This window comes from Corythoichthys intestinalis, chromosome 14, assembly GCF_030265065.1.
Source record: "Corythoichthys intestinalis isolate RoL2023-P3 chromosome 14, ASM3026506v1, whole genome shotgun sequence".
Taxonomy (NCBI): domain Eukaryota; kingdom Metazoa; phylum Chordata; class Actinopteri; order Syngnathiformes; family Syngnathidae; genus Corythoichthys; species Corythoichthys intestinalis.
This window is the reverse complement of record NC_080408.1, coordinates 493513-514373: the sequence shown is the minus strand read 5'-3', so window position 1 is coordinate 514373 and position 20861 is coordinate 493513. Positions and strand designations below refer to the sequence as shown.

The 20861-nt window shown below is 41.0% G+C and overlaps 1 protein-coding gene across 3 annotated transcripts; it reads left to right on the top strand.

Moving 5' to 3' along the window:
• Window positions 1-623: 623 nt before the first annotated feature.
• On the top strand, window positions 624-19059 carry cmpk (cytidylate kinase). 3 transcript variants are annotated; one of them, XR_009067024.1, is made up of 7 exons: window positions 624-863; window positions 6203-6349; window positions 8423-8575; window positions 8634-8710; window positions 8783-8879; window positions 18022-18197; window positions 18301-19059. XR_009067024.1 is itself a non-coding variant. In XM_057858157.1 (7 exons), exons 1-7 carry the CDS (start codon window positions 720-722, stop codon window positions 18340-18342), a joined length of 753 nt encoding a protein of 250 aa, XP_057714140.1. In that variant the 5' UTR covers window positions 624-719; the 3' UTR covers window positions 18343-19059. The 3 variants fall into 3 exon arrangements, 2 of the variants coding, with proteins under 2 accessions (XP_057714140.1, XP_057714141.1); XM_057858157.1 differs by lacking the exon at window positions 18022-18197 and adding an exon at window positions 12822-12914; XM_057858158.1 differs by lacking the exon at window positions 18022-18197.
• Window positions 19060-20861: the final 1802 nt, after the last annotated feature.

Genomic DNA, 20861 nt, shown 5'->3' with positions numbered 1-20861 from the left:
GGTTGCTGCCGCCGCTGCTGCTGATGCTGCTGCTGATGATGATGAGGAGGAGGAGGAGGAGGAGGAGTATTCTCCGGCCAGCGTCCGGCACCTTTCTTCCTCTGTGAATCTACACGTCGGGCCGCACGGAGCCGCTCGATGCCGCTGCTGCTGCTGCTCGACACCCGGCACCGCACTGCTGTCATGTCAAGCGGCGACCGGGCTGACAGGTCGGAAACAGGGCGGGGGGCTCCGATGTCTTTTGTCTGCCATCATTCAACCTCAAAAAATAGAATCAAATGAAGGCCGGCGAAGGAGAGACGGCCGCTATTTTAAAGCCGGCCTCTCCGCGCTCTGCTCCCATTCTCCTAAATGCATGAATGGCAAATCACCAACGGATAAAAAAAACAACCGCCGTCTCTCGACGCCGGTTCGGGTGAGCATCCTTTTTTCTTCCCGGCCCGGCGCGGCGCGGCGCGGCGCGGATCTCCACGCTCCGTTTCCCCCCCACCCCGTTTCGGAGGTGCTGATGCTGGAAAGCCAGGGGAGTGGCGTCACCCGACCTCTTCCTTTGGAAAAAAAAAAAAAAAAAAAGGAAATAAAGCTTGTGACGTCACGGGAATCCGAAGCGCCCATTGGACGCGGGGAACCAATGCGGAAGTAGCGTTCTCGTTCGGCTCGGTCGATTCACTCTTCTCGCCGGTCGGGTTTTCCGAAGGAAGGGCCAGCGTGGCCGGTTTATGATCGGTCGTTTGGTGACTAAGGTCGCGCAGAGGGTGCCGAGCCAGTTGTACCGAGTGTCCGTGATGAAGAAGCCGCAGGTAGTGTTCGTGCTTGGCGGGCCGGGCGCCGGTAAAGGGACCCAATGCGCCAAAATCGTCGAGGTAAGACATTGCGAAAAAAGGCATTTAAACACCTTTGATATGACGTCTTCGTCTTATCACGGACAGTCAACAAATCACGATTTGACCGTTGTCTTCCACTCATTTAGGGGCAATATTATCGGCAATTCGGAATGATTTCCGGTCGTCCTCTGAAATCAACCTGTGCTAGCTAGTTAGCTAATTGTCATCGGTGGCGCCGACCGTACTTTTACTGGTACCCGTTACCAGAGCTAAATATTTAGAATAAGAGTATGGGTTAATTAACAGTCCACATTAACTAATTGTGAGTTCACCTGAATTCGGACTTTTTAAAAAAAATTTACCCTTACTCATTCGTTCATTCGCCCCCTTCCTCCCAGTCAAAATGGATCGGACGTTTAGCGCCGTCGATGGCATGCACTGAGTTAAATACAATGGGAACGAAAACTAGTGTTACTTGGTGTGTTTATTTTTCTTCATTTGAATGAAATTGGCTTTTATTAACATTGTGTACTTTTGTTCATATTAATACAAAATTACTATAAAAAATACAATTATGATAAATGACCAAAATTTAAATGACCAAATATTTAATGATGGATAAAGGTGTCCACTTTTGAATAGCTGTCCACTATAGCGCCTGACCGCCGACCCTGAAAGCGTTCATATTGTTGAATCTTTCTCAAATATCACAGTAAAATTCAAATAAAATTGTTCTAAATACAGTGGTACTTAAGAAGTTATTTGCTTCTGGAAGTAGTTTCGTAACCTAAAAAATTATGTAATTAGTAACTAAGTAAGTTGTGAGTAGGGATGCGTTCTCCATGTAAATGCCCTATAATCTGTTCCAAGCTGCCCAAAATTCAGACCTAAATCTTTTATAATGCATAAAAATGCATCAAACATGTAACAAATACATGTTACAATTAGACTATTACAAAATAAACATAAATCAGAGTTGTGCCTGATGTAAAAAAAACAAGAATAGTCAAGAATAAAAGTTAATACTCCTCACTTAAAGCTGTCAGAACAAGAGGATGCTGGGAGACACATACAGTCGAGGCCCCTCTTTTCCAAATGGATACCAGGAATCCTAGGCAATATCCAGTGGTAGAGCAGCTATAATTATGTTCAGTAAACTCTGGGAGTACCAGCCATACTGTATTTTTTGCCTTTCGTATCCTGAAATCTCTTTTATAACGAGAAGCAATGTTTGAAAATTCTGAAAATCTGAAAATTCTGTATGTAAAGACGTTCTTAAGTAGAGGTACCACTGTACAGTGTTATGAAAAAGTATCTGAGCCTTTTGGAATTCCTCACATTTCTGCATAAAATCCCTATACAATGTGATCTGATCTTTGTCAAAATCACACAGATGAAAATACAGGGTCTGTTTTCACTAAAACCAACTAATCAATTGAAATTTTTCATATTTTAATGAGGATAGCATGCAAACAATGACAGAAGGGGGAAAATAAGTAAGCGAACCATCTCCCTAAGGAGACTTAAAAAGCAATTGAAAGTTTCTGAAACCAATTTTTACCAAACATTTTAAGTCCGATGTGTGCCCAGTCATTGATGAGTGGTTTGAAGCTGCCCTGCCCACTATAAAACACACACCTGGTCAGAAATGTCTTAATGAGAAGCATTGTCTGATGTGCATCCCGGCTCGGTCAAAAGAGCTGTCTGAAGACCTGCGATCGAGGATTGTTGATTTGCACAAATCTTGTAAAGGATATAAAACCATCACTAAAAGTCTGGATGTTCATCAATCGACAGTCAGAGAAAATGGAGAGAGTTAGGCACTGTTCCTTCTCTCCCAAGGAGTGTCCGTCCACCAAAGGTGACGCCAAGAGTTCAGCGCAGAATACTGAGAGAGGTTAAAAAAAAAAAAAAAAAGAACCCTAAAGTGTCTGCTAAAGACTTACAGAAATTACTGGCACAGTCCAATATCTCTGTGCACACATCAACTATATCTATTGCGAAGAATGGTGTTCATGGGAGGACTTCACGGAGGAAGCCACTGCTGTCTAAAAAAAAAAAAATGTTGCTTGTTTAATGTTCGCAAAAAGGCACTTGGACACTCCACAGAAATTTTGGCAAAATATTTTATGGACTGATGAAACCAAAGTTGAACTTCTTGGGAGTAACACACAACAACCGTGAAGCATAGTGAAGGGAGCATCGTGATTTGGGGCTGTTTCCTGCCTCAGGGCCTGGACAACTTGCAATCATTCATGGAAGAATGAATTCAAAAGGATGTTTTGCAGGACAACCTGAGGCCGTCTGTCTGACAGTTGAAGCTAAAAAGAGGATGGATTCTGCAACAAGACAATGATCCAAATCACAGAAGTAAATCAACTTCAGAATGGTTTCAGAAGAGCAAAATACACGTTCTGGAGTGGCCAAGTCAAAGTCCAGATTTGAACCCCATTGAGATGCTGTGGCATGACCTAAAGACATCAATTCATCCCAGGAATCTGACTGAAGTACAGCAGTTTTGTAAGAAGAATCGGCCAAGATTAGTCCCGATCGATGTGCTAGACTGATTGGCAGCTACAGGAAGCGTCTGGTTGAAGTTATTCCAGCCACAAAATATTTAATGTGATGGTTCACTTATTTTTCCCATTCTGTCATTGTTTGCATACTATCCTCATATTTTATGTTTGCATACTATCCTCAATAAAATATGAAAACCTATAAATGTTTGAGTGGCTTTAGTCAAAGCAGACAGCTTTTTCATCTGTGTGATTTTGAAAAAGATCAGATCACATTTGATGATTTTATTTGATCCTTTTTCAAAGGAGCAAAACAAATGGACATTTTCTTGGTTATTGCTATTTTCGCTCTCCGCGTGACTCATTCGGATCCATGCGTACTTTCTGTTGAAGAAGTATCCATATAGGGTCAAAATAAATCCGGTCGCGTCACGTGTCCGCCTCAGCCAGTAGAATACACGTAACCTTTACACAAATCCGGGTCGGTGGGTTAGTGAGTGATATTTGTCAAAGGGTAGTAGACGTCCAATCCATTGGAAGTGGCAGCCAATGAACGTTACTTAAAAAGGGATTGGATGTCTGTCGCCGTCAATGGCAGACAATGAGTTGGCATGTTGTGCTAGCAACCTTTTTTTTAAACAGTGACACATTGAAAAAAAATCTTGTAATACTAAGTGTGGCCATATTGCCATGTTAGAGCACTTTCATGACTGGCTCAAAGTTGATGAATCAAGGAAGTGCGCACATTCATTAAACTGGTTAAACTAGTCAATAATGGCATGCTGATCTGGTTGCTACCTTTAACTAGATTTCGGAATTCTCCTTTAAAACATGTCTCGTCTAGTGTAGCCCCGATACCATCTTTTCCTTCCTGATTTTGATACCTGGCCGTGTGGTATCTATCTGCTGATTCAATACCGTAACGATAGTGTTTTGAGGAAGAAGAAAAAAATAACCTTTTTTTTTTTGTCTTTTTATACTAAATGACTGCATATTCATTTGAATGTAAAGTCATTGTTCGGCACCGATATGTATATTTTTTCGGCCCTCGATACCGATTGAAGCGGGAGAGAATGAAGAAATGAACGTTCGTTCGCTGCCGCCGTCTTGCTTCAAATGGATCGGACATCTAGTCCTTGATGAAAGTCTTGTCGCTTATCCATTTTGTAGAAACAATTGCTAATAAGCTGACTTTTATTGATTCAATTGGTTTCAGAAATGGCTCATATGAAAGCTCAGACCCTCCCAAATGATGTTGAATGTACAAAAATAGATTTGTTTCACTGAAAAAAGATTGATCATTTCATGAAGACATAAAGGTCAAATTTAGGCAAGACAAAAGTTTTGTCGCCTACAGAAAGAAAGTAGTGTGAAAATTGAAGAAAAAAAGAAAAAATGCGTCAAATACAAAAATACGTTACATAACATAACTAAATTACGTAGTGGTGTTGTGAGATCCAAATTGAATATTTTGTATGACTTCCATGGGCTTGAAAGACTGCATCCATGCGGTTCGGCAAGGATTCATACAATTTATTGATGAGGTCATCAGGAACATCAAAGAAAGCAGTCTTGCATGCCTCCCAGAGTTCATCAAAATTCATGGGTTTCGTCTTTCATGCTTCCTCTTTCATCCTACCCCAGACGTGCTCAATGATGTTCATGTCTGGTGACTCAGCTGGCCAGTCCTTCACTCAGAAAACAGTGAAGTTTGGTGGTGGTAAAATCATGGTCTGGGGTTGCATTCAGTATGGGGGTGTGCGAGAGATCTGCAGGGTGGAAGGCTACGTAAATAGTCTGAAATATCAACAAATCTTAGCTGCCTCTAACATTCCTAAACATAAAAAGGGACCAATTCTGCAGCAGGATGGTGCTCCATCGCATACTTCAATCTCTACCTCAAAGTTCCTCAAGGCAAAGAAAATCAAGATCCTCCAGGACTGGCCAGCCCAGTCACCAGACATGAACAGGATGAAAGCGGAAGCATGGAAGACGAAACCCAAGAATGTTGATGAAATCTGGGAGGCATGTAAGACTGCTTTCTTTGATGACTTCATCAATAAATTGTATGAATCCTTGCCAAAGCCCCATGGAAGTCATTCAGAATATTACATTTGGATCTCACAGCACCACTACTTAATTCGCTTATGTTATGTAACATATTTTTGTATTTGAAGTACATTTTTTGTTCAAATTTCACACTACTTTCTGTAGGCGACAAAACTTTTGCCAAAATTTGAGTTTTATGTCTTCATGAAATGATCAATCTTTTTTCAGTGAAACAAATCAATTTTTGTACATTCAACATCATTTGGGAGGGTCTCAGCTTTCGTATGAGCCATTTCTGAAGCCAATGGAATCATTAAAAGTCAGGTTATTAGCAAGTGTTTCTACAAAATGGATAAGCGACAAGACATTTGCCAGGGACTGTATTTGTGATAGTCATTCGATTCACAAATTGAACTGAAGGACGATTGGACGGCTGTCATCGTCAGTGGCACCGAAAGAGTGCAGAAACGCTCTCAAAGCTGGAGTTTGTGCTGCTGGGGTGTGGTGTTTCATGCGAGTGTGTGCATTTCTGGGTGTTGGCTACTCGTCGGCACCGCCGCACGTATGCTTTTCAGGCCTGAGTGACATCTGTACACAGAAGCGCCATTCATTCAGTCCAAAGAGCTTTTTCCCGGATGCGAGCCGAGTTCAGGGCGGGCAAGGGGCGAAGCCACTTTTCAAATGTTCGCCTTCTCTTCTGCGTTTAACGGGCGAAGCCACTTTTCAAATGTTCGCCTTCTCTTCTGCGTTTAACGTGTCACCGAAAAGTAGAGCCACATTCGCTCAAAAGACGCGTGTCGCTCTGTGCCTCAGAACTACAACTACACCCATCTGTCAGCGGGAGACCTCCTGCGGGCGGAGCGGGCCAGGGAGGGATCGGAGTTTGGCCTTCTCATCGCCAACTTCATCAAGGAAGGAAAAATTGTCCCGGTGGAGATCACCATCAACTTACTAAGAATGGTGAGAATCCAGCTTTTGCAGCTTGTTTCATTGCAATCCGCCTAGATTTGAAATGGCATATTTTTCATACAACATCTGAGGTTTCTCTGCTGCTCTAGAAAGTGCAGGCTTTCTGAAGTGAAGAGTGCGCAATTCCACAAGGGGGCAACAGTGCACTGCAATTCCTGGCAATCACCCATTTTGACAGCAGGGCCGAGAACAAAAAGTGGTTTTCGCCATGTAGCAAAATGGATTTTGACACGTAGCATTTTTTTTGTCATCTGGCAAAATTGATTTTGCCACGTGGCAGTTTTTCTTTGCCATGTGGCTTTTTTTTTTTTTGCCATGTGACATTTTTTTTGCCATGTGGCAAAATGTATTTCGTCATGTGGCATTTTTTTTTTTTTTTTTTTTTGCCATGCATTTTTTTTTGCCATCTGGCAAAATTGCCATGTGGCAGTTTTTCTTTGCCATGTGGCAAAATGTATTTTGGTTTGTGGCATTTTTTTGGGGTGTATGGCATTTTTTGTCATCTGGCATTTTGCCATGTGGCATTTTTTTTGCCATCTGGCAAAATTGATTTTTCCATGTGGCATTTTTTTTTTGCCATATGGCAAAATTGATTGTGCCACGTGGCAGTTTTTCTTTGCCATGTGGCATTTTTTTGCCTTGTGGCATTTTTTTTTTTTTTTTGCCATGTGGCATTTTTTTGCCATGTGGCAAAATGTATTTTGTCATGTGGCATTTTTTTTCTCCATGTGGCAAAATGTTTTTCGTCATGTGGCATTTTTTTTTTTTTTTTTTTGCCATGCATTTTTTTGCCATGTGGCAAAATGGATTTTGCCATGTGGCAGTTTTTCTTTGCCATGTGGCAAAATGTATTTTGGTTTTTGGCATTTTTTTGGGCTGGATGGCATTTTTGCAGGCCATTGTCACGGCCCTGCCCTGCCTGGTATGGGTGACTCCCTAATCAGCAGGGCCGTGACACTATGCACGTCCTTGCCATTGAAGTCTACGGACGTCCAAATTTTTCATTCATTTTAAATTGCAGAAAAACATGTGGTTGTGATTTTTGACTATACACTTACCATCAGAGCGAAATGACATTGAACTGTCACCCAATTCAGGCTATGCCATTGACGGCTATGCACGTCCAAATTTTCCATTCGTTTTAAATGGCAGAAAAACGTGTGGTTGTGATTTTTGACCATACACTTTACATTACAGCGCATTGACATTCATCCGGCACCCAATGGAAAATTTGGAAATGCATATCTGCCAATGGCATAGCCTTACTTGGGTGCCAGTTGAATGTCAATGCGCACTAATGGTAAGTGTATGGTCAAAAATCACAGGCACATATGTTTTCCTGCAATTTAAAATGAATGGAAAATTTGGACGTGCATAGCCGTTAATTGCATGGACGTGCATGGCCTGCAAAAAAGCCATATACCCCCCAAAAATGCCACATACCAAAAAAAAAAAAATGCCACAAACCAAAATCCATTTTGCCACATACCAAAAAAATGCCACATGGCAAAATCCATTTTGACACATGGCAAATACCACTTTTGATCCTCGCTGTCCCTCCATATTGAACAAGAAATGCTGCTTTCCTGATTTTTATCCCATTTTTGTTTATTAGAAATTGTAAATGAAAAGTATTTTTATTTCATAAAAAAGGAAAACAAACGATAAAAAAAGGATATTTGCGATATCCCTCCCACATTTTTTTTAAAAGGGCAATAAAAACGGAGGGAAAATATTTTGGGGAATAAGGTCGGATTTGGACAATCTCGAGGTCCACAAAGTCTATACGGCTCAGTAACAATCAAAATAAATGACAATTCATTTACTAATCAATGGCTCGGTTCATTTGTGAGGGGCCTAATGAGCAACCGACAGCATAATACAACCAACGGCGCCAGATGTCCAATTAATGGGTTTTGACTGGGAGGTGAATGTTCATTGCTCCCCTCCCGTTCAAAGTAGATCGGACGTCTGGCGCCTCAACGGCAGCCAAATGAGCTAAATATCTTTGGGTTGACCATAATGACAACGTGACAAAACACGGTCTTGTTTTTTCTGCAATAGAAAATGGAAGAGACCATGAAAAAGGATGAAGAAAAATATCGCTTCCTCATCGACGGCTTCCCCCGCAACGAGGACAACCTTCAGGGTTGGAACAAAGTCATGGACGGAAACGCAGACGTCAAATTTGTGCTCTTCTTCGACTGCAGCAACGAAGTAGGTGACGGCCGAGTCCATCCGACGTCCCGTTTGGTGACGCTGAGCGTATCTACAGGTGTGCATCAAACGATGCTTAGAACGAGGGAAGAGCAGCGGGCGCTCGGATGACAACAGAGAAAGTTTGGAGAAACGGTGCGCTCGCTCATTTCGAGTTGCTCTTTTCAAAGCCGCCTAATTAAGTTCGGGTTTTCTTCTCCAATACAGAATCCAAACGTACCTGCAGTCGACGCGGCCGATCATCGATCTGTATGAGAAGCGAGGCAAGGTGCGCTGCGTGGACGCCTCCAAATCTGTAGATGAGGTGGGTCTCCGAATCCCAAACTTGCTGAAAGTTGTTCCAATAGCCAAAAAATGTACAACGAAGAGGTAGACGTTGCATTTTGGGTTGGTTTTATGAACAAACCTGATAGATACATTATAGTAATACAGTGATATGAAAAAGCATCTGAACCTTTTGGAATTTCTCACATTTCTGCATAAAATCGCCATCAAATGTGATCTGATCTTTGGCAGATTAAAAAACAGTGTCTGCTTGAACTAAAACCACACAAACATTTATAGGTTTTCATATTTTAAGAATATGCAAATAATGACAGAAGCGGGGAAAATAAGTAAATGAACCCTCTGCCTAAGGAGACTAAAAGAGCGATTGAAACCAATTTTTACCAAACAATTGAAGTCAGGTGTGTGCCCAATCACTGATGAGTGGTTTGAAGCTGCCCTGCCCACTATAAAACACACACCGGGTAAGAATGGTCTTGATGAGAAGCATTGTCTGATGTGCGTCATGGCTCAATCAAAACAGCTGTCTGAAGACCTGCGATCAAGGATTGTTGATTTGTCTAAAGCTGGGAAAGGATACAAAACCACCTCTAAAAGTCTGGATGTTCATTAATGGACAGTCAGCGAAGTTGTCTACAAATGGAGAGAGTTTAGCACTGTTGCTTCTCTCCCAAGGAGTGGCCGTCAACCAAAGAGGACGCCAAGAGTTCAGCGCAGAATACTCAGAGAGGTAAAAAGACTTACAGAAATCACTGGCACAGTCCAATATCTCTTTGCACACATCCACTATATGCAAAACTATAGCCAAGAATGGTGTTCATGGGAGAACTCCACAAAGGAAGCCACTGCCGTCTACAAAACATTGTTGCTTGTTCAATGTTCGCAAAAAGGCACTTGGACACTACACAGGCGTTGTGCCCAAAAATTTTGTGGACTCATGAAACCAAAGTCGAATTGTTTGGGAGTAACACACAACGTCATGTGTGGAGGAAAAATAGAACAGCTCACCCACATCAACACCTCATCCCCACTGTGAAGCATGTTGGAGGGAGCATCATGATTTGGGGCTGTTTTGCTGTCTCGGGGCCTGGACAACTTGCAATCATTAATGGAAGAATGAATTCAAAAGGATTTTTTGCAGGAAAGCCTGAAGCAGAACACGGAAATAAATCAAACTCAGAATGGTTTCAGAAGAACAAAATATGTTCTGGAGTGGCAAAGTCAAAGTCCAGACTTGAACCCCATTGAGATGCTGTGGCGTAACCTAAAGACAGCGATTCATCCCAGGAATCTGACTGAACTATAGCGGTTTTGTAGAGAAGAATAGGCCAACACCGAATTGCCGGACTGATCTGCAGCTACAGAGAGCATAGTTCTTATATATATATATTATTATAATAATAATAAGTTATTATTGCCAAAGGGGGGCCCACAAAATATTAAGTGTGATGGTTCACTTACTTATTTTTCCCCCTTCTGTCACTGTTAGCATGCTATCCTCATTAAAATATGAAAACCTATAAATGTTTGGGTGGTTTTAGTTGAAGCAGACACTGTTTTCCCCATCTGTGTGATTTTGACAAAGATCAGATCACATTTGATGGTGATTTTAGGCAGAAATGTGAGCAATTCCAAAAGGTTCAGATACTTTTTCATACCAATGTAACTCGCGTTCTACCGATACGTCACCGAAATGGAGTTCAAGTATCGTGTAGTATGAAGAAATAACGCAATATGCCCTCTTGGAGACACCTGTGCTGCGTTTCAAAAACACTTTGACCCGCCATCGCTCACTTGCCCTCAGCCCTAGCTTTGAGGTCACATGGAGGAAAAGTGGGCAGAGTGAAAGAGGTCAATGCCCTCGTTCACTTGCAGGCCAGACAATTGTGGATCAACCACATGTTGTTGCTATACTGCCTGTTTCAAATCACACAAACTATAAAGAGGGAGACTCGTCTATTCTGTGCCTGATTTCAACGGTTCGTTGGTACCTGGTAATTATCAGAATGAGTTTTGTATCCAATTTTATTTGTGCAATTCATTATTTATTTGTCTCTACCTTATCATTTGTAGACAGTTTTGTTGTTTAAATATTTTGCACCTACTATTAGTTGACATTTTCAGTCCCTCCATTTGATTGACAGTAAAAGCAAAGGCAAAGACGATGACAAGCGAAAATAGAAAGGGCAAAGGAAAAAAATAGCTATCGTTTTTTTTTTGCCGTTTGTGTTTGTCCATGACCAAATTTAAAAGTCAATGACAAAATACACTTTTATATTAGGGCTGTCAAACAATTAAAATTTTTAATTGAGTTAATTACAGCTTAAAAATTAATTCATCGTAATTAATTGCAATTCAAACCATCTATAAAATATGCCATATTTTTCTGTAAATTATTGTTGGAATGGAAAGATAAGACACAAGATGGATATATACATTCAACATACGGAACATAAGGACTGTATTTGTTTATTATAACAATAAATCAACAAGATGGCATTAACATTCTGTTAAAGTGATCCATGGATAGAAAGACTTGTAGTTCTTAAAAGATAAATGTTAGTACAAGTTATAGAAATTTTATAATAAAACCCCTCTTCATTTTTCGTTTTAATAAAATTTGTAAAATTTTCAATCAAAAAATAAACTAGTAGCCCGCCATTGTTGATGTCAATAATTACACAATGCTCATGGGTGCTTAAGCCCATAAAATCAGTCACACCCAAGCGCCAGCAGAGGGCGACAAAACTCCAAAAAACACAAGTAACAAGTTGGCATTGCACTGTGCTGTCATTTTAATCTGTTTGAGCAGGGCAATTGTGCGTTAATTGCGTCAAATATTTGAACGCGATTAAGAAAATAATTCCCGCCTGTTAATGTGCTAATTTTGACAGCCCTATTTCATATATACATTTTTTAAAATTATTTTGGCACTCCTGTGGTTCCATATATTGTGCATTAACTGCCACAGTCAAATTTTATTTATTTATTTTTAACAGCAATGATGAATTTTACAATTCGAAAGGCAATTTGGTATAACATTCAAACAGCGTGCTGGCTCCATAGTTCATTTTTTTCTTCTTTGGTGATAAATGGACAACAGCCAACGGTGTTTGAGCTGCTTGGACATATATTTTGTGCAGCACTGCAATGCATTGTGGGATATATACAGCTCTGGAGTGACCATCGTTGTTGACTCAATCACTAAGCCCTCAAGGGTGAATTTTACCAAGTTGACTTCAGATGTTTAGAGAACTGGAACAGCCCTTAAGATGGTGGCGGGCGGGGATTTCCCCGAGGGCAAGTGAGTGAGGGCGACTCCAGCTGGTTTTGAAACACAGCTCTGGAGTTTCCGAGCGCCAAGATGGCCGCCGCTATAAAAATAGGAGCGCGCGTCGCCCTTCCCGAGACGAACGTCCAATCGCGTGGCTTCAAACCATCCTTCTGCCGTCACTTTATCACCAGTAGACGTCCAATCCATTTGAAGTTCGCTGCCAACGCTTCCACTTCAAATGGATTGGATTACTTCAAAAAATTGTTCTTCTTCTGGCCAAGATATATTTTTTGAAAATCTAAAAATAAATAAAAAGGAGGAATTCAATCAGAAATGGCACCTTTTATAGATTGAAATTTATTATTCATATTCTTTTGAATATTTATTTTCAAATGGTTTTTTTTGTTTAATTTTTTTTTTTTTTTTTTTTTTTTTAAATCTTTTAGGATCTTCTCATTTTAGCTGTACTTTATTTTTAAGACTTATTTTATGTACGAGCACTTTGTATATGCAGTACAGGCAAAAAGTTTGGACATACATCATTAGGGATGGGAATCGAAATCCGATTCCAATTCGGAACCGGTTCCGAGTGTTTCGAGGCCTCGACATCACAATGAAAAAGCCTTAACGATCCCTTTAACGATTCCTAAAGACGCGTATTGCGTCGTGACGTGTCTTGTTGTCCAGACGCATCAAACTAGCATGGCGCCAAGAACCACTCGCTCCAAAGTTGGACTACACTTCACCAGGAAAGAGTGTGAAAATGAAAGGTTACGACGGGTAAGCACGAGCATTGCAGCCATAAACATAACAATGACAGCACGTAGGTTCAAACGCTCGAAAGTGTGTCTTCACTTCACGAGGAAAAATTACAACAAAGCGACTTGCAGTCATTGCAAGGTGGATACAGCTAGCTAAACTCCGAAATGACGATACAGAAGACGTTGGTATAATTTGCTGACTTTATTCAACCATCACTTGAAGAGTGAAACTAAAAATAGAAATGAAACAAATCAATTTCGTCCCCAATAACAAACAGGTTTGCATCAACGTAAATCAGCGATGATTAGCTGCTAATAACAGTATGGTTAGCATTCGTTCGCTAGCATTAGCACATCGTTCAAACCACTACACAACTGGATTTAAGTGTCCGATCGCGAGTGGAAACACAACAACAACACAAAAGATTAAACATACAGGCGTTGCCTCTGTAGATATTAACATTAACAAAGAACGTAGGCTCGTAGAAGTGTTTCCCTCGCTCACTCGCTTGGATGCGGCATTTCTTCGGGTGCCCGGCCCCTCATCAGAGAAGGGAAAAGTTATGTGGCTCTCACAGGAAAAAGTTTGGGGACCCCTGCTTTAACACATATTGCCTATCTCCCAATATATACCAATATTTTTTATTTCTATTAGATAAATGTTTCAGTAAAATGTTACACATTCTTGTGTATTTGCCACTTATTGCCACAGTAAACACGTTGTGAGTTCTGATTAAACAAACTCGATGCCAATTAAAACGTTTGTTGTTCTTTTCCCCCAAATTAGAATCGATAAGAGAATCGATAAAGAATCGAATCGTTAAGCAATATCGATAATGGAATCGGAATCATAAAAATCCTATCAATTCCCATCCCTACACATCATTCAATGCGGCAACGAATGAAGGTCCCAACCCTGTTGATAAAGCAATATATTCCACTAAACAACCCTGAAAAGGCATATCTGTGAAGTCAAAAACCATTTTTGGTGACTGCCTCTTGAAGCTCATCAAGAGAATGGCAAAAGTGTGTGTGTGTGTGTGTGTGTGTGTGTGTGTGTGTGTGTGTGTGTGTGTGTGTGTGTGTGTGTGTGTGTGTGTGTGTGTGTGTGTGTGTGTGTGTGTGTGTGTGTGTGTGTGTGTGTGTGTGTGTGTGTGTGTGTGTGGGGCAGTCCAGAGCAAAGGGTGGCTACCTTAAAGACACTAGAATACGATACATGTTTGTAGTTATTTTTGCATAATTCCACACGAGTTCATTTCTAGTTTTATTACCTTCAGTGAGAATTTACAATGTAAATAGTCATGAAAGTCAACACACGAATGATTTGTGTCCAAACTTTTGGCCTGTACTGTATATACTGTACAGTATTGGCAACCCTGCAATTCTGTGAGCTAATGCTCAATTTCTACCAGAAAATCATTGCAATTACAAATGTAATAACTTAACTAAAACACAAAAGAAGTGAAGTGTGTTTTGGGTCATTGTCCCACTGGAAGACCCATGACCTCTGAGGGACACCCAGCTTTTTCACACTGGGCCCTACATTATACTGTAAAATTTGTTGGTAGTCTTCAGACTTCATAATACCATGCACACGGTCAAGCAGTCCAGTGCTAGAGGTAGCAAAGCAACCCAAAAACATCAGGAAACCTCCGCCAAGTTTGACTGTTGGGACCATGTTCTTTTCTTTGAAGGCCTCGTTTTTTTCCCCTGTAAACTATGTTAATGCCTTTTTTCCAAAAAGCTCTACTTTGTCTCATCTGACCAGAGAACAGAACTTTCTCTGGTAAATTTTGGCATACTCCAGCCTGGCTTTTTTATGACTCTGGGTCAGAATTGGGGTCTTCCTTGGTATCCTACCATCGAGTCCCTTTTCATTCATACACCGACGGATAGTATGGGTTGACACTGTTGTACCCTCGAACTGCTGGACAGCTTGAACTTGTTCGGATGTTGCTCGAGGTTCTTTATCCAACATCCGCACAATCTTTCATTGAAATCTCTCGTCAATTTGTCTTTTCCGTCCACATCTAGGGAGGCGAGCCACAGTGCTGTGGGCTTTACGCTTAGTGATGACACTGCGCACGGTAGACACAGGCACATTCAGGTTTTTGGAAATGGTCTTGAGATTGCCCATGCTTCCTCGCAATTTTGCTTCTCAAGACCTCAGACAGTTCTTTGGTCTTCTTTCTTTTCTCCCTGATCAATGTGGTACACATAAGGACACAGGACAGCAATTGAGTCAACTTGAATCCATTTTAACTGGCTAGTGTGATTGTTATTGCCACCACCTGGGATGTGCCAAAAGTAAGTAACAAGTGCTGTTAATTACACAAATTAGAGAAGCATCACATGATTTTTCAAAGGGTGCCAATACTTTTGTCTGGCCCATTTTTGTGTCAAATGATAATGATTCCAATTTTTCCCATTCTCTTTCGTATTTTTTCATTGCAAGCAAAATCAATGAAGATACGCATCAAGAGGTCAATGAATGATTTCATTTAACTGGTCGACGGCGATAAACGTCTGATCTATTTTGAACCGGAGACGACCGGACGTCACTGAAAGCGGATGGTTCGCCATCGGTTTGTTTTTGTTTTGCCCGTTTGAAAGATGGAAAGTGGGGCATCTCGCGTGAACACGCTTAACCTTGGGTCGCCGACGCGCAACAAAGCCCCGATTGTCCAAAAGAAGGGAAGGCTGATCACCCAAGCTTTTTTTTTTGCCTTTAGCAAATAAATATGAAAAGTGCCTTTATTTCAACAACTCTGGTGTGGCATTATTCCGCTGAGATGAAAAGCCGGAGAGATTCACGAGGTGTCGACAAGCCGCGTTGCCGCATATTAAGACGCCCACACAAAGCAGAAAGATAACGATTGACTTTGGAAGGCCCGCCAAATTAACTCTTTCAATGATTGTTTGTAAAGGTAAAAAAAAAAAAACTGGTTATATCCCACTTTATACGACACTAACCCATTTACTCAGTGACAGCCGTTGATGGCGCTAGACATCCAATCCATTTGAAGCTGGAGGGTTGTAAGTAGGGCTGCAGCTATCGAATATTTTACTAGTTGATTAATCGATGGACCAGTTAGTTCGAATAATCAAGTAATTGGATAAGGAACATGAAAAATTAAAATACCTGAGCTGAGCCTAAAACAGTACAATTTTTTTTTTTTTTTTTTTTTTTAAATGAGGATCTATGTGAAACAAAAAAACAATTGGCTAACTTACACAGTCCGCTAGCTTAAATGCAATAAAATGCTGTTTTTTTTTTTGTTTTTTTTTTACAATGCTTTTAACAAATGGTTCAGACACATATTCCCACAAAAAACTGTTAAATATACCTATAAACTAAATAATGAATGCATTAAAAAACATAAGCTCAAACAAAAACATGGCTAATGTTTGTCTTAACAGGGAGCAGCTGGTTTCAGCCATGAGAAATGAGTTACATCATATTCATTGTTGCCACCCAAATCAATAAAACCACATGCAAACACTGTCAAAATAAACCAATACAACGCCACTTTAATTAAACGAATACTAGAAGCAACAAAATTTAATTTGAATATTTTTTTTCTAATCGAATACTCGAGTTAATCGTTGCAGCACTAGTTGGAAGCCAAAGGTTTGCTCGCTGCCACCCTCCCGCTTCAAATGATGTCTACTAATGATAAACTCATGGATGGGTGAGTATTGGCCAGAACTTAAAAAAAAAAACATTTTTTTTTTTTTTACATTCCATTGACAGTGCTAGACGTGCAATCCATCTGAGGAGGGAGGGATGGCAGTGAATGAATGTTCTCTGCCATCCCTCCCGCTTCAACGTATACTAATGATAAACTGATTCAAATTCACTGCAGAAGGATGATTGAACGTCTACTCATCATCATCTTGGAAAGGGTGACAAGTGTTTTTTTTTTGTATTGTACAGTGCTGGCCAAAAGTATTGGCACCCCTGCAATCCTGTCAGATAATGCTCAATTTCTGCCAGAAAAATAATTGCAATTACAAATGCTTTGGTAGTAATATCTTCATTTATTTTGCTTGCAATGAAAGTCCGCAAAAGAGAATGGAAAAAAAAAATGAAATCGTGATCATTTTACACAAAACTCCAAAAATGGTCCGGACAAAAGTAGGGGTACCCTTTGAAAAATCATGTGATGCTTCCATAATTTGTGTAATTAACAGCAACTGTTACTTACCTGTGGCACATAACAGGTGGTGGCAATAACTAAATCACACTTGCAGCCAGTTGAAATGGATTTAAGTTGACTCAACCTCTGTCCTTGTGTGTATGACATTGAGCATGGAGAAAAGAAGACCAAAGAACTGTCTGAGGTCTTGAGAAGCAAAATTGTGAGGAAGCATGGGCAATCTCAAGGCTACAAATCCTGAATGTTCCTGTGTCTACCGTGCGCAGTGTTATCCATAAGTATAAAGCCAATAGCACTGTGGCTAACCTCCCTAGATGTGGACAGAAAAGAAAAATGGATGAGTGATTTCAACAAAAGATTGTCTGGATGGTGGATAAAGAACCTCGACTAACATCCGAACAAGTTCAAGCTGTCACACAGTCCGACAGTAGAACAGTGTCAATCCGTACTACCCGTCGTCAGCGTCTGAATAAAAAGGGACTCTATGGTAGGATACCCAGGGAGACCCCATGTCTGACCCAGAGACATCAAAAAGCCAGGCTGGAGTTTGCCAAAACCTACCTGAGAAAGCCAAAAACGTTTTGGAAAAATGTTGGCTGGTCAGATGAGACAAAAGTAGAGCTTTTTGGGAAAAGGGATCAACATTTACGTTTACAGGGAAAAAAACAAGGCCGTCAAGGAAAAAAACACGGTCCCCACAGTCAAACAATGCAGAGGTTCCCTGATGTTTTGGGGTTGCTTTGCTACATCCGGGACTGAGCTGCTTGACTGTGTGCATGCCATTGTGAAGTCTGAAGACTCCCAACAACTTTTCCAGCATAATGTAGGACCCAGTGTGAGAAAGCTGGGTCTCCCTCAGAGGTCATGGGTCTTCCAGCAGGACAATGACCCAAAACACACAAGAAAATGGTTTGAGAGAAAGCACTGGAGACTGGCCAGCAATGAGTCCAGACCTGAATCCCATAGAACACCTGTGGAGGGATCTCAAAATGACACCCTTCAGATCTCAGAGACCCGGAGCAGTTGGCAAAGAAGAATGGTCCAAATAAATGAAGATTTTCTGGGAGAAATTGAGCATTGTCTGACAGAATTGCAGGGGTGCCAATACTTTTGGCCAGCAGCGTAGCTGTCGGCCATCTCTGGTAGGAAACTCTATCCTTATTTCCCCATGATGTCATTACAGTGCCGAGACAGAGTATCTACTTCCAATCTTGTATATTGAAGTCAAGTGTTTGTGTGTTGCAGGTCTTTGCCGACGTGAAAGTCATCTTCGACAAAGAGGGCTGACTTCTCTCCGGCTTCATTTACCTTTTTAGTTTTTATCACCTGCTAATTCGTGATCAAATTCAATTATTTATATATAACTTTATACTTTTGCTTAGCTTTATGTTTAGCGTGTTAAATCTGCACTGATTTTTTTTTTTTCTCCTTTGGTTAGGAATGAATCATGAAAAGCCGTCTGTCGTCTTATTTGGAGCGCTAGCATTAGCAACAAAACTTACTGTTAGAGAAACAAACGTTGACACTTTGCCCGCCGCCATTGTTGGAACACCCGCTCCGCTTTTCCGACCAAATCGGCAAAAAGTAGCGACCAGTAGAATTGCGTCCGATTGGCTCATTCTCCTCCGATGACGGTCCGATGAGGCTCCTGCTGTGAAATTTCGATGAGTTGTAGATGTTCGATCCATTTGAAGTGGGAGGCTGCTAGCCCTCCCAATTCAAAGAAATTGGACTTGTAGTGCGGTTGCAACTGTTGGAAAAGTGTTTCCTTATGCTAATGGTGTGTTCACATGAGTCAAAATGCATCACGATTTTACTTTTTGCATTGTGAGCGCGTCGACAAAACCGCGACCCTGACCAAGTAGGACTTTTTATGCCGAGCACTCTACTCGAAAGGTCTGTGAGCTTCTACTCAAATCATCGAAACCACTCGATGTGCTTATTCATGCATCGTACAGTTTGTATCTCCTGAAGATCAAAATAAATTCAAGAGTAAAAATCTTACTCGTTCTGGTTTTTATTTTTATTTTCTCCGCCAGTTGGTGAAGTTAGGATATTTGCTTTTGTATGTCTGTCTGTTCAAGGTAACTCAAGAAGAATTGCAGAATGAAACCGTTCAAGTATCGACACGACCGGAATTTTTGCACGACGCAGGGAATTTTTCAAACGGCCGCGAAAAATTTTCTGTTCGTCAGTAAACGGCGATTTTCCAATTTTTAAAAAAATTTTCAAAACGCTACTTGTCCTACAATTTTTAAACCAAATCACATAATTTGGACATCGAAAATTCCGGGGCGGTGAGAGGCATAAAGATTGGGAAAAAATGTACGGTTCCCCGGAAATTTGCCAAAAACTTTCCCATTCATTTCTAATGGGAACATTTCCCATTCACTTCCAGTGGGATTTCCAATGGAATTTACATTACATTGATGCCATTGACGGCCATGCATGTCGACTCTATTGACGGCAATGTACTTGGATTCAATTGACTATATGGATGTCGATGCCATTGATGACCATAGACATCCCAAATTTTTCCCATTCATTTTCAATGGGGAAAAAACAAAATTTCCCCAAATCAACAAAAAATGACCTGATATGATCAGGCCACGCCCCCTAAATGTTCCCAAATGACCTGATATGACTAGGCCACGCCCCCAAATGCTCCCGAATGACCTGATATGAATAGGCCACGCCTCCCAAATGTTCCCAAATGACCTGATATCGTAATCCCAGGCCCCATAAATGTCCCCAAATAGACAGGAAGTGACCTGATATTGTCCCCAAACCAACCTAGGCTGGGGCCAAGATCTGTATCTCCACATGGCAAAGACCAGAAGTAATAGCAGTTTCTAGTTCTCTAACATGTTCTAATGCCGCCGAATCTGCAATTTCACATCTTGTTCTATATACATGTGATCATCTACTGTAGCATCATGTGGGTGTTGTTTGTAGCAGCTGTCGGCCGCATTCAGGTATTATTGTCATTTTCAGGGGAGGTGACAAAGTGTTACACATCCGCATCCTACGGAGAGCTGAGTGCTTCTCTATTTTGTGATGCTCTGTTAATATCTACACTAGAATTCACTTCCAGTTTAGAGTGCGGGCGCACACAGAAAAAATACTTGTGCCCACATTTGTTGTGAACAGGCCCGGAGTGGCCAATCGGGAGAATCTGGATGAATCCCGATGGGCCGGCCGGCTAGGAGGGCTGGTCTGGGTTTTCCTTATTTTTAATGCGAAACGAATATCAGTTTTTGTTTGGTATTTATTCTTGTCAGTGGGTAATACAGTGTATCACAAAAGTGAGTACACCCCTTCGATTCTGCAGATATCTTTTCATGGGACAACACTGACACTTTGACACAATGAAAAGTAGTCTGTGTGCAGCATATATAATACAGTTCATTTATTTCGCCCTCAAAATATAGTTTAGATATATAATATATAAACCCCTGTCAACAAAAGTGAGTACACCCCTTAGAAACTACATCCCTAAATGTCCAAATTGAGTACTGCTTGTCATTTCCCCTCCAAAATGTCATGTGACTTAAGTGTGTCATGCCTACAGTCAAGCAGGGTGGTAGGAATCACCCTACATGCTACGTGGAGTTTTTGGATCGAAGCAAGGTAAGTACGTGATATCTCATTAAAGTCGTGGCATTTGTAATTCTGCTCTCGCGTGCTCTCACCTCCAGATAAGGTTTTCCTGTTTAAAAAAAAAAAAAAAAAAGCCCTCCTGTTCAAAATTTTTCTTCCCCCAGAAAATTGAGATTTTAAGCTTTCCAATGATGTATCGGACAATT

Excerpts from the sequence above, each read along its gene's own strand:
- cmpk (XM_057858157.1), top strand. The coding sequence starts at position 720 with ATGATCGGTCGTTTGGTGACTAAGGTCGCGCAGAGGGTGCCGAGCCAG. Across the intron at positions 6,350-8,422 it reads CCATCAACTTACTAAGAATG|AAAATGGAAGAGACCATGAA; the intron begins GTGAGAATCCAG and ends TTTCTGCAATAG. Across the intron at positions 8,576-8,633 it reads TCTTCGACTGCAGCAACGAA|GTGTGCATCAAACGATGCTT; the intron begins GTAGGTGACGGC and ends GCGTATCTACAG.